The sequence below is a fragment of the Perognathus longimembris genome, chromosome 5 (genome assembly GCF_023159225.1).
Source record: "Perognathus longimembris pacificus isolate PPM17 chromosome 5, ASM2315922v1, whole genome shotgun sequence".
NCBI lineage: Eukaryota > Metazoa > Chordata > Mammalia > Rodentia > Heteromyidae > Perognathus > Perognathus longimembris.
In genome coordinates, this window is record NC_063165.1 from 76,425,152 (window position 1) to 76,441,911 (window position 16,760).

The 16,760-nt window shown below is 43.1% G+C and overlaps 1 protein-coding gene and 1 long non-coding RNA gene across 3 annotated transcripts in view; one reads left to right on the top strand and one right to left on the bottom strand.

Annotated features, from left to right (window-relative positions):
- Positions 1-16,760, top strand: part of Golim4 (golgi integral membrane protein 4) — a 71,639-nt gene that overhangs the window by 35,899 nt on the left and 18,980 nt on the right. Inside the window, exons 2-7 of one of the 2 annotated variants that reach the window (XM_048347169.1) lie at positions 4,766-4,840; positions 6,091-6,140; positions 7,905-7,958; positions 9,426-9,576; positions 13,281-13,363; positions 13,852-13,935. In XM_048347169.1, coding sequence (XP_048203126.1) covers positions 4,766-4,840; positions 6,091-6,140; positions 7,905-7,958; positions 9,426-9,576; positions 13,281-13,363; positions 13,852-13,935 — 497 coding nt within the window. The remainder of the gene's footprint in view (positions 1-4,765; positions 4,841-6,090; positions 6,141-7,904; positions 7,959-9,425; positions 9,577-13,280; positions 13,364-13,851; positions 13,936-16,760) is intronic. The other variant, XM_048347170.1, reaches the window with a different exon arrangement.
- On the bottom strand, positions 11,272-11,547 carry LOC125352004. The gene is made up of 2 exons (XR_007211078.1): positions 11,473-11,547; positions 11,272-11,416 (listed from the first exon to the last, which is right to left on the bottom strand). It is a non-coding gene; the product is annotated as an uncharacterized LOC125352004 (long non-coding RNA).

The window sequence follows — 16,760 nt, forward strand, 5'->3', positions numbered from 1 at the left end:
CATCACCAGTGCTGGGTGAAATTCCAAAGTCATAGCATAGTTTCCACTAGAAGTTTATTGCTTTTGTGCCATTGTAAAGCCAACAAATGACAGTCAGGGATGAACTGTGTGTTGACTCCTTTTGCACTCTCTCTCTCTCTCTCTCTCTCTCACACACACACACATACACACACACACACACACACACACAAATAACCATCCTACTGACCACTAAATTCCTCACAAGGAAGGCCTGGTTGGTATCACCATGTATCACATTAGGAGACTCAGGTGCAAAGAAGCTCAGCTACTTGCTCTTTAAGAAGTGGATGTTTGAGCCTAGGTACCAAGTCTGTGCTTTCAGGTTCTGTCTTATTTTGTTTACCTTGACCTTACCTCTTTCCCTGTTTTTTTTTGTTTTTGTTTTCCGGTTGTGGGGCTTGAACTCAGAGCCTGGGAGCTGTCCCTGAGCCTTTTCAATCAAGGCTAGCACTCTACCACTTGGAGGCACAGTGCCATTTCCAGTTTTCTGGTGGTTAATTGGAGATAAGAGTCTCCCAGACGTTCCTATCTGGGCTGGCTTTCTCAGTAGGTAGGATTACAGGAGTGAGCCTGGCCCTTTCTCTTTTTTGTTTCCAGTGTTGATGCTCAGACCCTCTACCTAGTGTGAATTCTTTAGTTTAGAATTCATGATCCCCTTATTGGGTTGTTTTCCTGAACCTGGTGAAGCACTTTATCAGAAGTACTTCATACACGGCGCCCTGCCTTCACCTCCCTCCAAGCTGAACACCAACCCTCAATCTATTTGTGAATTCTTTCATTGTATCACCCTAGGAGTAGAATTGTAACAATGGCTTTGGCACTTGAGTAAGATAGAAGTAATAGTAGAGTTGCTTCTTGATTTATGAATATGTGCTTTATGCCTGTTCATGACATCTTGTTTTTTAAAAGACTGTATTTGTAAAAAGGAAAAGAAAATACTCTCATCTGGATTTACAGCTTGTAATAAGGGATGCTGTTCTGTGCGTTTCTGTATATGTCTCAGATTACCCGGGATCTTTGCATACAGACCATACTGTGCGAGCATTCTTGCAGATGTGTAGACATTACATAGGCTTTATTTAGGTTATTCGTGAAAGTTTATCTTCAGATCTTCTCGTGCTCCAGACACACTACTACTCATCTGTTGAATGTGTACACTCCCGCTGAGAACAAAATTATCCAGGACAATTGTCTGATTCAGACCAACTGTTGACATATTTTTCTTATTTATTTATTTACTTATTTGCCAGTCCTGGGGCTTGAACTCAAGGCCTGAGCACTAACCCTGAGCCTCTTTGTGTTCAAGGCAAGCGCTCTACCACTTGAAGCACAGCTCTACTTCTGGCTTTTTCTGAGTAGGTTACTGGAGATAAGAGTCTCACTGCCTTTCCGGCCTGGGCTGACTGTGAACAGGAGACCTCAGTCTCCTGAGTAGCTAGGATTACAGCCAGCTGACACATTGTCTTCTTGACCAATCATGGGGCAGAGAATGGAATGGACCCACCGCCCCCCCCACACACACACTCCTCACCCTTGCGCTCTTGTGCTTCAGTCCCGTGCATCCTCCCCTTTATTGAAGATGAAATCTTGCTGGTGCTTGATCTGCTTCCTCAGCAAAAGCCATCCCAGCTGCATCTTCTCCTGTGCGCCTAAGCAGTGCGTCTGAAACAGAGTGGTTGCAGTGGCTGCTCCTGGAGTTCATTGAAAAGACCATCCCATAGGACTGTAGCCTGTCAATTCAGTTGTCCTGTTTAGCAAATAGCTTCCTCTTAATGTTTGATAGTTAGAGGTGAACAACCCTTCATGTATCCCTTCTTGCCTGTGCTTCCCTTGTCATTCTATCATAATTACCATCATCGTCTTCACCACCGTCATCACCTGTAGCGTTGCTCCCTGGGCTTGCTTTCCCCTTGTGGTCCTGACCTGCCTCCAGGATGTCTAGAGGGAAGGGCTTGCTGTTTCCATTGCAGCCTTGTTTCAGCAGGGTCTTGAGCATGGTGTCTGTTCCCCACTTGGAAAGCGACGGGCCTGCTTCCAGCCTGTATTCCAGGCTGCTGCATATCCCGTTAGTCCACCAGCAGTCCTCTTTCCCTGCTGGGTTTGTGCTTCTGAAGCTCTCTGCCCAGTTCATAAAGGGTGGACTGGGGTTGGAGGTGAGGTTAGCGGATACAGGCATTAGGACATGGCAGTATTCTAACAGATCTCTTTGCCTATGTGAAATTCTCAGTGAATACACGCATGTGAATTTTACGGTGCTGATTCTTTTCCTGCCATTCAGGATGAGGGCTAATAGTACAAACTTTAAAAGTTTTCTTGGTTCTCTTAGGCATTCAGAAATTGACCAAGGGCCTTGTTTTCCATATGCATAAATAGTTGAAAAATGTAATTTCCCAACAAGAGGCCTATTACCAAGCTGTTTTTAGAACACAACTACTTTTCGTCCAATCTCACACCTCTCTAGCCAGGCCAGGAAATAATACATAAATGTGGAGTTGCAGTGAATTCCCTTAGAATAATAGGATCGTCTCGTAAGTAGCTCGGGCTTCCTGGTGATGGGGTGGGCTAATGACCTGGCGAGGGGCCCACCCCATCCCAGACTGAGAGGTCACAGCCATTCCAGGGGCTGTGGTCAGTGCCGTGTGTAGGCTATGCAGAGAGGAATCGTCCGGAAGCCTGGGAGGGGAGGTGGTAATGGATGACACGATGACCCACGCAGTGCAGGGAAACACAGGACCCAGCAGAAGATTGTGTAGGAAGGGAAGCAGCAGTAACTGGCAACCAGCAGCTGTGAGCACCGGGAGAGGACGGGAGGGGAGGCAGAGAAGCCCTGTGGCAGCAAGGGGGGCCGCATGGGGGCCGGGGGGGGGGCGGGTTGCTGAGACCAGAACAACTTCGGGGGTGGGGGAGCTGTGTATTAGACTCAGCCAGCTAGTGGCTGGTGAGGAAATTGTATGTCGCCATGGGAAGCCTGGGTCTGCACGAAGAATGGAACAACATTCTGGGTTGCCTTTGCTCGCCCAGGAATGAGATCATAGTTGACCTAATGCTGAGCCAACAGATTGAAAGGGAACATCCAAAATTTAATTTATTCCTTCTCCTTTGCCCTCACTGCCTGCTCACACTGAGCTCAAGCTAAGCTTCTGTTCCTGGGACAGGGGAAGGGGGAGTCTGAGACAGGCTCCATTGCTCGTCTGACTTCTCTCAGACTTCAAATCTTTCAGTAGCTCATCCCAATAGATGCGGTGTCCGTTCAGCAATGATGACCTCGCCTACAGTCCAGTGTAAGAAAATATTTATGCTGTCAAAGGCAAGGCTTCCCCCTCTCACACCGCCTCTGCCTCCCCCTCCAGCTTTTGTGCTCAAAGCTTATGCTCTACAGTTTGAGCCACAGCTCCTCTTCTGGCTTTTTGGTGGTTAATTGGAGGTAAGAGTCTCACAGACTTTCCAACGAGGGCTAGCTTTGAATCGTGATGCTCAGGGTTCAGCCACCTGAGTAGCTAAGATTACAGGTGTGGGCCACTAGTGCCTGGCACCATCTTCTGTTTGCTTCACATCTGAAGCCAGGGTCGAGTACAAGAGCTGCACTAAGCCTTTTCTCCCTGGAACACATTCGTTCTTCTTCCCCTGTTTACCATGTGCCTTCTTCAGAGTTGGTGGCTGGACGGGGAGGATAGTAGGCAAGAAGCAAGAATTAGCATCCGTGCTTTAGTTCCTTCTGACCATGGCAAAGGGTAGACATCTTGATATCTTCTTTGGAGAGGCAGCCCAGCCCTTTCCAGTTTCTTTGCTTCCCATTTGTCTTGAGAGACAAGAGGCTTTCTTTGTCTTATTAGCATGAGGCTTCCATGCCAGTTGGTCTGAGCAGCCTTAGTTGAGAAGCATACCATCTTAAGTAGTGCAAATACTTTCCTAGCACCACAGCGCCACTTCTGGTGAGAACCACAAGTAGAGCTGTGGGAGGAAGGATCTGCTTTGCAAACAGTGGTGGGAGACTTTGGCATGGGCAGCGTTGCTCAAGAAGAAACTCCAGCTGTCACAGAGACACCTGCCTTTAAGAGTCAGTAGGAGGAAGTCTCTGGCAAAGAGAGGTGCATTTGTCCAGGACTCACTTGGAATTAAGCTCAGTAATATGATTGTGATTATTCTCCCAGAAACTGAAACCTCTAATAAATGTACTTTTTCTGTTATGGGGTTTTGAACTCAAGGCCTCATAGGTTTTGCTTGACTAGATGCTTTGTTCTCTTGGAATGTACTCTACCACTTGAGCCATGCCTCCAGCATGCCTTTTGCTGGTTAATTGAAGCTAGAATCTCTAGTGTTCCCCTCCCACCCAGGCTGACTTTAAACCATGATCCACGGGGCTGGAAATATGGCCTAGTGGTAAAGTGCTTGCCTTGCATGCATGAAGCCCTGGGTTCGATTCCTCAGCACCACATAAACAGAAAAAAAGCCAGAAGTGGCACCGGGGCTCAAGTGGTAGAATGCTAGTCTTGAGCAAAAAGAAGCCAGGAACAGTGCTCAGGCCCTGAGTTCAAGCCCCAGGACTGGCAAAAAAAAAAAAAAAAGAATGAACCATGATCCTCCATGTCTCAGACTCTGAGTAACTAGGATTACAGGCATGAGCCACCAGAACCTGGCTGAACAAGAGCCGAAACTACTTCCTCCTATTTTGAAAATGGGTATTGTACTTTAGAATTTTTAATTCTTTGAAGACAAACTTGAACTGTTTTTTTTTTCCCCCTAGTTGTATATGAACACAGATCAAGATTAGAAAAGTCCTTGCAAAAGGAAAGACTTGAGCATAAGAAAGCAAAGGAAGGTGAGTAATAATGCTATTTGTATTCTGCTTTTCTCATACACTTCTTTGAAATATTATAGACCTGATTTATGACTTCTTTTTGCCAAGGTAGTTTTCTAATCTACCTGAAGCTGTTATTACAAGTGAACAGAGAGCGAGATCTCAAGACATACATTAGGAACTTTGCAATAATAATTTCTGCTCCTGATTGGATTTGAACTCCTTCATTTTGTTTGTGCTGACTTGATGGAGTTCTCCTATACTGGCAGTACATATTATTTTAGAAATAAAGAATGGCTCCCGATCTGATTTTTATATAGGACTTTCACTAATACCTTGAAGCACCTGCGCAGGTGGAGTGGAGAATTCAAGGCATTGTTTACAACACCGTGCTTTTTACACCTACACCAATGCACACTCATGTGAGGAGTTGGACACCCTAGGCCTTTTGAATTAGACTCTGTTTTTAATCTCCTGAAAGCTTTCATGTTACAGCTATTCAGTTTGAAAAAAGCATTCAATAGGGGTTTTAAGAGTCATACTGTTGCTGCGTATGGGAATTTTCCTATAAAGAATAGGGCATTTTCCAGATCATGATTGAAAGTGATCTGCATTCTTTTTTCTATGTGCTTGGAGGGTTTGGTGAGGGCTTCCGTCCGAATCTTTGGTGGAGGAGGGAAGGGGGAGCAGGGCGGTCAGTGCTGTTGAGCATGCTTGCTAGATGGAGCCTGGGTGAAGGCAGTCCTTCAAAGGATTGGAGGATTGAATCTCCCTTGTCTCAAATGCAGAGTGATTTTATAGAGCCATCTAGTGGATAATAAAGTTTTCAGAGCGGTGAAGATGGCTCAGATGGCTTTATTTCTCTATTAAGGCCCAGAAGTATTTTAGTGTGCCATCTAGTGGGTAACCAACCCTAGATCACATTTGCCTTCTGAAATACTTCTGTTTTCCTGTTTAATTCTAGAGAGAGTTAACCCTACAGATATCCTAAGTCTATTTTTAATCGGTTGGTTATAACATGAATTTGGTTGATAGAGTAGTTAAAGCTATAAAGTAGGGAGGAAGATTGTATCCTGTGTTTCTTCCCCCAGTGCTTTGTGAACCAGTGAGATAAAGCATTGAGATAAAGTAGATTACCCACCAGATGGCTAGCTTTAAACCTAAAACAGTTTTGCAAGTCTGAATAAAGCTAACCTATATTCTTCTAGGTGGTTAAGCATTCCACGATGAGTTAATTTGCATTATATTTTTTTTAATTTTGTCTCGCCTAGATTTCCTTGTATATAAGTTAGAAGCACAGGAAACACTAAATAAAGGAAGGGTAAGTGTTTTTGCTGTTGTTATTGTCTTTTTCCTCCTTAATTTGTTTTCATCAAACTTGAAAAACATTTGAGAATTCTTCTTGACTGTTGATCCCTAGGGCTGTAGGAGACAGTCTATGTAGTAGGTATTGTATGTGGTGGTATACTTGTCCATTGTTAATAAAAATTCTAGGAGGAAGGTGCCACCAAAATAACTTTGGTTCTTTTGAAACCTAACTTTATTGATAGTGGTACATTGGGAATAGCTGCGGTGATTAACAGTAAAGAGAAAATTGTTTTTATTGACATGTTTGTCACCTCCCCTTTCTGTACCACCTAATGCTGTCTTTATCTTTCCGGTGGTTATGTATAACAAAAACCTTAGGCATTTACAGACACTTGAGGAGGAGTTAAGGAAGAAAGGAATGATGTCAACATTGACAAATATTTTTAACGTCCAAATGAATTAAAGAAAACCAATCCTTTCGTTTTCTAGTAAAAAAAAAAAAGGTAAAGAAAAGAAGGAAGGAAGGAAGGAAAGAAGGAAATACATAAGCATTAGCTGAACAAAACATTAATGGTTGGGGACATTGAAACTGAGCAATGTCAATTACTAGGAGGTTCTTACTTGCTATCAAAACCCCAATCAAAACTGTATGTGCTGTATTATACTTTTCCTAATATAATTTTTCACAAATGAAAGTATAAACCAATAAAAGAAGTTGATAAAGAAAAAAAGTAGTTAATTATAGAAATTGTAAAAATTTTAAAAAAACAGAACAAAGAACAACCCATAACCATGAGGTTATACTTGTGCTAATGATTGTTTTTTAAAAAGCAGCAGAGTTAGCTGGGTAAAAATAAGTGAGCAAAGTAAGAGAGCAAGACCACTGCAAGTGCCAGGACTGGGTCCCAGCTCAAGCGCAGGTGCTGTGGAGGTGAACGGCACAGACTCCCACGAGGAGCTCAGCCAGTGGTGCCGGCTTGCGTCCTGCCCAGCTCTGCTGCTTCGTGAAGCCCTGTTCCATGGCAAATCCTTTATCCTTTCTTAATCTCTTTCTGGAAAGCAGTCTCACTGGGCTCAAATCATGTATGTAGGGTTTCCCAGTTAGGGTTGGAGGGGAGAAAGTACCTTGTCTCTTCCCTCCCTTTAGCCATGCGATGCTTGCGAGGTCTGGCCGTAATGGACGTCCCTCTGTCTCCGCTCTTGAGTGGGTGACTATGTCTCAGATGTTGCTCCTTGTGTGTGTGCCTCAATTTCTCCAAATAGGAGAAGCTGAACCAAATTATTTGTAAGACCCATATCAATTTACCATTTGATGACACCATGTTCTGTGTTTTTATTGCCAAAATTTAGCCAAGCTGTGAGTATTTGTTTTTGGTTTTTGTTTTGTTTTTTTGGCCAGTCCTGGGGCTTGAACTCTAGGGCCTGGGCACTGTCCTTGAGCTTTTTTTGCTCAAGGCTAGCACTGTACCACCTGCGCTACAGAGCCACTTCTGGCTTTTTCTGTTTATGTGGTTCTGAGGAATAGTACCCAGGGCTTCATGCATGCTAGGCAAGCACTCTACCACTAAGCCACATTCCCAGAAGCTGTGAGAAGTTGAAAGGTTCATTTCTTCAGTTGAATAAAGAGATGACCAGAGAGTCATCCAGTTTTAAGCGTAGAAGTCATTTTAGCTTACACTGTGGGAGAAATGAAAATCTTCTGTTAACCACTTGAAGCTGTCATTAGTAAAGGACCCAGATGAATTATCTTTTGTTGACTGTTTTTTTTTATTTACAGCAAGATTCTAATAGCAGATATAGTGCACTGAATGTCCAGCATCAGATGTTGAAAGTAAGTAATTTAAAATTATTTTCTGTGAGTGAAAGAAAGGATTAGGTAATATGAGAACTAACCAATGGCCTTTAAGATAATTAAATTATGCTTTTAGAAGGTTGATTTATATCGTAGTAGACATATTAAAGTCATTTGGCTAAAAATAATATATACTTATATCTCAATTACATATGGTTGTAAACATCTTAACCTGTTTGCAGAAGACATATTTGATATATCATTTTTGTTTTCTTAATTTCTGACAGAGGTTTTCTGCATGTTTTCTTGCTTAGACAGACTGCAGACTGTAAAACTCTTAATATGCTTCCTTTATATTTCTCATATTTAGTAAATGTACATTTACCACCACAGGAATGCCATTTATTATTTAGAGTTTACTTCCTTGGTCCTAGGGCAAAACTTACTATGGTGTTTCAGGAAGGCAGGTGAAAGAAAGGGAGGGAGGAAGACAGAGAGGATGGAGAGGGAGGGAGAAAGGGAAGGAAAGATTGATTACCTCTGCCAGGCTAGGAGGATGAGTAACTTATCACTGTACACAGCATGCATTTCTAAAATACTTGGTATTTGTTTACACTCCTTTACACTTTAAAAATCCTCAGGGAGGAAAGAAATTGCATCTGTACTGAAAGTGTACAGACTTTGCCTTGTCACTGTTTTCCCTCAATACCACAATCAACGTAACAGTGGTGCACAAGGAATTTACATTACAATAGGTATCATAAGCAAACCTGAAAATGCTTTGAAGTACGGGGGAAGATGTGCATATGTCATACATACTGCTTCCACCATTGAAAGTGTGGCCATCTTCAGATTTGGGCACCTGAGATGTGTCCTGGAAACCATCCTGTCTGGACTCCCAGTGAGCCTGGGTGTCCTGAGCTGGTTTCACAAGTGGAGGAGGAGCTCTTCAATGTCTGTGGTTGGAAATGATGCTGTTCGTGTTCCCTCCTCTCCACAGTAATTACAGTCCCTAGGAATTTCTTCAAATTCATCCCATGCTAACTTTTAGTTGTTCCCAATGATGTTAAAAAAAAAAAAAAAGTAGGGGCTGGGGATATAGCCTAGTGGCAAGAGTGCCTGCCTCGGATACACGAGGCCCTAGGTTCGATTCCCCAGCACCACATATACAGAAAACGGCCAGAAGTGGCGCTGTGGCTCAAGTGGCAGAGTGCTAGCCTTGAGCCGGAAGAAGCCAGGGACAGTGCTCAGGCCCTGAGTCCAAGGCCCAGGACTGGCCAAAAAAAAAAAAGTAGGGAACATTATTTTGGGCCATACTCTCAAACTCTTTATACAAATGGACCAGCACGTGGAGAGGGGCGACACAAGTGACCAGACCCTGAGAACAATGAAGCCCATTGCTTCATTGCTCCCTACCTTCTTGCCAGAGAAAGGCCACCCTAAGGAACTAGCATGGTAGAATTCAGAGAACCCAGAGCAAGCCCTGCTCAAGATTTCCCCTTGCAGAGTCAACACGAGGAGCTGAAGAAGCAACACAGTGACTTGGAAGAGGAGCACCGGAGACAAGGGGAAGACTTCAGCAGGACTTTCAGTGACCACAAGCAGAAATACTTGCAGCTTCAGCAAGAGAAGGAACAAGAACTTTCTAAGTTCAAAGGTACCTGGAAATCAAATTAGTTGGTTTTGATGTATATGCGACCTCATCGATGTTTTGCTAGAATAGTAGCCTTTTGATTTTCCTGTGTTCATCTGAAATTGGTTTACATTTGGTCTGTGAGCCTTTCAGGACCTGCTTGCTTCTCGGCAATGCTTGCTATTTATCTGTTTGGTTTGCTGAGGAGAGCAGAGCAGAGGACTTGATGTATCTGATTCTATCTCAGCAGGAAGGACCTACTCCATGGAGGGTAGGATAGTTCTTTTAATGTATGTTGTTAGACATTCAGCATTCCTTATTTCCCCATTTACCAAATGCTCTCAGTATTCTCTGTCCTTTCGCCATCCCCAAATGGCTTGACACATTTCTGAAAGTCCCCGATAGGGCAGCGGGACTTCCTCTTGATTGCTTCTAGATGTGACGTAGATCTCAGGCCCTGTATTTATGAACCGCTGTTAATATTGGCTTTTTCAATGACTAGTTAGGTGATGGTAGAGAAGTTGTAACTCTGCCACAGATGTCCTTGTTCTGATCTGTAAAACTGGGACAGTCTGAGATGTATCCGCCTCACAGGGCAGGCGGGAGGGCCTTGTCATTCGGGTAAAGCTGCTAGAATAATTCCTGGTTGCTTAATAGCAACATCAGCATCAGGCATTTCATAGCAAAGTGGAACAAAATTCCTCTGCCTTGGGTTTATCTGAATTCTGGAAAAAGAGACCAGTGAATTCTACAATCAAAAGCATGTGATAAATAGCCTGATACATGCATGGTGCGTGCCCAAAACAAAACAAAACAGTGGAGTGCAAATAAGGTGTATGGCCGAGTGATTCTGCCTGCCAACAGTGTACTTGTGTGAGAACCGTGTGCTCATGACTCGGGGGGCTCCCGGAGGAGAGCCGGGTGCTGGGCAGGAGGGGCTCTCTATACTATTTTTGTGCAGTGTTTCATCTCTGCATATTTCAGGAAAAGATTGAATAAGGGGCATCTAGGTATTAAGCGGTCTTTGGGGGCAATTCTACAAAGGGTTAAGATGTTCTCAGTAGAGTTGGACCAGGTGCCGGCAGATGAGCCCGTGAGATGGACAGGGAGGGTCATGGCTTGGTGCTGATTGGCAGGTGAGAGGTTGCTGGAAGAAGCACTCAACCCTGGAGGTCCTCCCCAAGGTGATGTCAAGGAAGAGAGACGCCAAGCATCCTGGAGTCCCGAAAGCACCAGCTGACGTGGCATGTGGCGTGAGAAGAGATTTTGTCTCATGACTGCCCCGTTTAGCATTTCCGTGACTTCAGTAAATGAACACACATAAGCTGCGCACCAGTGGCTCGCGCCTGTAATTCTGTTATGCAGGAAGCTGAGATCGGAGGATTGCGTTTTGAAGCCAGCTTGGGCAGGAAAGTCCGTGTGACTCTTATCACCACTTAACTACCAAAAGTAATAAAATAACATAAAGCCGCAGGTGATGCTGTGGCTCACGCGGCAGAGTGTCAGCCTCGAGGACAAAAGCGCGGGGACATCATCCAGGCCCTAAAGCTCCACAACTGGCAACCAAAAACTAAAACCCCAAAGCTAATTAACTAATTACATAGTAAGTAGATTAATTAGTGAGTGATAAAGCTTCTTGGTGCTTGATTACTGCTGGCATACTTTAAGAACATTCTATAATTTGGAAACTTTAACTTTAGCAATAGTACAAAAGTAGGCTTTCTGTTTACTCTTCATTCAGAAAAAAATAGGGATCGTGACTAGTAGAGATTTAACTCCATATACATAGACAAAATCAGAACCATGGAAAATAGGAGGATATGTATACGTGAGTTCAATTACTAATGTAATTCAGCCTAACAACCTTGTATAGGAGACGAGCACTTTACCACTAGGCCATATTCCCAGCCCCCTAACAACCTTGTCTGAATACTCATACGTCCTGGACAAAAAAGGGAGTGCTAGAAAGAGAATGTGGGGGGAAGAGGAAGAAAGAGAGAGAGAGAACCGTGCTTAGGAAACTTTCTCAGAGACAAAGACTTGAAGCCACCATGCTTAACACATTCATGAGCAGTTTCACATCAACACGTTTGTTCAATGGTGGCTCAAGCTGGGGAGAGTCCGTTAAAGCATTTTGTGAACATTTCAGGCTGGTAATGGCTCCATAACATGCACAGTCCAAGAAGTCATTGATAGTTTAGTGGACCTAATGGAGGGCTAACCTGCTAATGTGTGAAAATAGCAGCTGACACTAAACAAATACCTTCCTATTGTGTGTCAACACCACATGGATGATTGTGTTTAATTGTCCTAATGACTTGTGAGGTAGGCTTGGTGTTAGCCTCACTCACAACTAGAAGTAGAGACTTGCTATAGTCAGCCAACTAGCCTGGAGAATTCAGTGAAAGCACAGGAGTCGCTGTTACTGATTTTGCAGTCTGACATGTCTTTAAAAGCATGGCTATTTCAGGGATGCGTGTGCTGACAGAAGTCTTCAGTGCTGGTGTGCTCCAGTGTGTGGCCTCTCATCTATGGTCTACGACTGTCATTTAGGAACAATTTGTCCAGCATGGTCCAGGCTTACACCTGCTGCCTCAGCTGAATTATTAATAGCACCCTCTTCCTTCTCAGAAGCGTGTCCCATTGGACAATGGGTTATAGAGTCACCCTGCCAACATCGAATTCTATTGAGCATTGTCAAACAAGAATTGGGATAATGTTGCCAGAGTTTATTCTCTTTATTTTTAAACTGCAGTGAGTATCCAAATATGGTAAAATACTGTATAGACCAACACTGCAGAGCCCAAATATTATATATATGTATTTGTAATATATATTTATATTATATATCATGTAATATATATGGTGTACATTACATATAATATATGCATATATATATAGTGTGTGTGTGTATATGTATGTGTATGTAGTCAAGATTCAGTGTATTGTGTCCAGATACAGGGAATGACAGAAGATTAGATATAAGAAGGTGAGAGAGGTGGGCATGGAATCTTAGTGGGAAGCAGGATGCCAGAGTGTGAGAGGAAAGTTTAGGACTTTATTCTGAATTCCATTCCCGCCTTGTAGTTCTGGAAAGAAATGCCCTATAGCTATTGCTGAATTTGGGGTGGTCAACAGATCAATCAGAGGAATGTGAACAATAGTTTGAATTTTTTGACAGATAAGTAAGAGATCGATCTCTCTCTCTCTCTCTCTCTCTCTCTCTCTCTCTCTCTCTCTCTCTCTCTCTCTGTTGTTGTCATTGAAGCACCTGGGGTGGAGGAGGGGCAGCAAAAATTAGTCATGCTAGGAGAAATGGGGTCTGTACGTGGAGATAAGTTTATTTTTAACTTGCAAAAGAGAATTATGTCTGAGACAACCCTTGCCTATAATCGTTTATTCCTAAGGGAGTTTTTTCATTATTAAAAGAAGTATTTCATTTTCAACTCCTAAGTAAATAAACCCCTTGACTTCCTTCTGTAATGTGTAACTCATTTCAAGCGCGCTCTCTCTCTCCTGACTCTGCTTATACACAGGTCAGGAGGCCGGACCAGGCCCATCTGTGCTGTGGCCCAGCACGAGGGCTTTGTTGATGGGAAGTATTATTGTGTCAGATTCCAACAGAAGCTCTGGAATAAGTTGTGTGAAGCTTCAGATATGAGAAATAATAGAACCCAAAGCCTGAAACTTTTAAGTATTGATGTGCGATTTTTCTTTCTCTGCCACAGAAACGGTGTACAATTTGAGAGAAGAGAATAGGCAACTAAGGAAAGCTCACCAAGACATCCATACACAGCTTCAGGATGTCAAGGTAAAATGTGGCTGGGGGCTCGCGCTGCTTTTCTCTGTAGAATGGCTGGGCGAGTCACTTCCTCACGGACGTGCTTTACACCTGCAGCTTGTGACTGTGGGCCTGGCATGACCGGATGTCTCCTGATCCTCTTCTCACTTCCTCTGGCTAGTCTGATTACATCAAGGTTTTCATTACTATCGACAACATTATTCCTCTGTCGCATGGTTGCGTTTTTAAGGTTTTGATTTGCAAACATTTATGGGTAATGCCTCCGTTTTACGATTTGCGTTTCAATTCTAAATGGTTCTTTTAGGGTAGCACTTTTAACATTTGGGGATGCTACAGAACTCGTAGCCTTCTCTCTCCGGTAATTTTTCAACTCCATTGGTACCGCTCCAACCACACGTGGACGAATAAACAAGCCATGTTTGACTGGTCAAACACTGAAGAAGGCTCTGTCTCCTCCCATGACTCTCAACATGTCAAATTCTTTTTCCTGTGTGTAGCAACAGCATAAGAGTTTACTCTCGGAGCACGAACAACTTGTAGTGACTTTGGAAGACCACAAGAGTGCCCTGGCTGCTGCACAGGTCAGGAAGGCAGCAGCCTAGTGGGGTCATTGAAGTCGGCTTCCTGTTTCTGAATTTCTCTGCGCATGCCACTCGTCCGTGCCTTACTTAGGACCCAGCTTTCCTAATCCTGATGGCAATGCATGCTTTAAAATTTCACTCAAGAGGATAGCAAATCAACCTCTGATGATCGACCGCACTGGTTGTTAGATGCTTATGGCTCTGCCTTCACTAGTCCTGGCATGAAGTCGCTGTTCCTTAGCTAACTTGCAGTAATGATAATCACTTGCACTGGGTCTTTGGCAGCTCTCTGATCGGTGCTGATTCTTCGGAGGAGCTGCAGGGCTTTATGATGCTAGCTACCTAAGCAATTCATTGTCAGAATTTCTCTTTACTCTCTCTCTCTCTGGTTCTCAGCATTGCAGCCATGGGTTTTGTAGTATTGGCCAAATGACAGAAAAGCAGGGTCAATGAAGGAGAAACAGAGGTCATGATCTCTATTTTTTTTTTCATAGCCCTAGTACAAGGAACAATGTCAGGATATATGTGCTGAATGAACAAATGCCGGTGTTCGGGAACTTCATCAAGCAATTCCATGCTGAGTGTTTTACTGCTTTCTTGTAGAAGGAAAGCAACCTGAGCAGCTGGCCTAGTCACCCTGTTAAACCAGGTTCTCACATTTTCTTCTTGTGGAAGGAGGTATAAGAAAAGGGCACAGGGAAACTAGCTATTTGTTCTTACTGGGAGATTGTAATTTTTTCCTAACATTATTTAAAGGTATAATATGCTGAGCCCTGCCCATCTCAGAAACAGTAGTACCTTGCATTTGGGGAATGCTTTTTAATTGGGTGTCTTTCCAACTAAACTCCTATGTATAGTAATTTTTACATGTGTATGGGTTAAATTCACCTTACTCTAAACCTTCTTTATGAGATTTAATCAAATATTTATTACTTGCCTTGGGGAGAAGCTTTATATTACAAAATATGGTGAGTAGATTTGAACAATGTGCTTGCTCTAAAGACTATAATTTTGAAACTGAGCAACAATGTGAAAAGTCCATAGACATCTAAACTATATAGCTCAATTGTCAATACTAAATCATTTAGTAACTGTAATAGCAGTTTGGTGGAGTTTACTAATGAAAGACATACTTTTCTATAAACTTTATCTTGGGGTGGTGGGGTGAGTACTCCAAATTTCTTCTGCTCTTTTTCAAAAAATACATACACCATATCAAAGGGTAATCCTTCATTAGAACCTTACTCTTTGTCAATTTAAGCTGCTATAATAAAACGTCATTGATGGGGTGGCCTAGAAACAACAGAAATATATGTGTCCACATCTGGAGGCTACAGTGGGGGGGGACTCGTGGTTGATTCCTTCACGCTCTCTTCCTGATTTCAGATACCTGGCTTCTTTTAACCTCCTCGTATAGTAGAAAGATCCAGACAGGGCTCTGAGGAGCCCCTTCATACAAAGGGCACTAAATCCATTCCTGAGGGCCCATACTCATGCCCTGATGATTCCTACTGCCCTACTTTCTGATACCATCACACTGGATATTAGGATCTCAGTAGATGATTTTTGGAGAGACACATTTATTCCATAACACCATGGAAAAGCTTTCCCCAGATCGCAAGGAAAAAAAAAATACTATTCCATGTATCCATGTACCTCACTTAAGCATTTTATGAGATTCTGTCTGCACAAGTTGATTTTTAAATACACTTGAGAATTTCAGTTAAAGTAACTGAGGGGAGATATATGACATTGTCCTCTTTCATAACTAAATAACGCAGTCAGTAACTAGATAAGTAAGTGAACTGAGGCCAAGAGGGAAATTAAGATGAATAACCCAAACCAAGCTTGCAGCTTAGGTCTTCCTGGCTTTGAACTCACACTTTTAGGTGTGTTTCTGAAACTTTTCCCTGCCATCATGGGTGTGTGGGCCTTGACATAGATTTTTTGTATATCATAATTTTTAAAGTGGGGGTCCCAAGTGCATGTCCTAATGGGTTTACATCATCAGTGCATGCCTTACATTGAAACCCTCAACGTATTTCGATAGATATCTGTGATAAGGTTTCTCTGATATGTTCCAAGTTTGTCAGAAACTACTTGAAGGCATTCCTGTGACACTGGTGTAGCAGGCAGACATCTTGCTTTGTCTGAATATTAGAAAGGCAGATTATTTCCTCTTCCTTGGCATGGAGGAGCAGTGGTGGTGGGGGGGGGAAGAGGATGTGTAGTACCAGGGCAGGCTAGTTCAAGCTCCATGCATCTATTCTGCCCAGCAAGCAGAGGGAGGCACTCCTACAAAGGGAGCTTGTGCTAAAATGTTTCTGTGTGCTATGTATGGATTTTTGTTAGTGTGTGTTTACGCATATGACGTTTCTGCTTTTGGAAAATAATGATGACATACATGAGGAGTTAGGTAGACACAGAAGATAGTGTATACTCTTACAAACAACACACATAAAGGCACAGAAATACCTGTATAAGTCTATTCTAGCCCTGTACCTGCATTACTGAGTTGTTCACTTTAAAAGAAGAAAATACAGCTGAGCACCAGGAGCTTGATACTTGAGGATCACAGTTCAAAGCCAGCCTGAGCTGGAAAGACAGTGAGATTCATATCTCCAGTTAACAACAACAACAACAAAAAGTAAGTGGAGCTGTGGTTCAAGTGGTAGTGCCCAACCATGACAGGAAAAAGCCAAGTAAAACTAAGGCTCTGGTTCAAGCTCCAATATCAGAAGAAGGGGGGATGAGGGAGGGAGGGAGAGAAGAAAGAAGGAAAAAGAAGGAAGGAAGAAAGGAAATGTTGCTCAGAAGCTATTGGG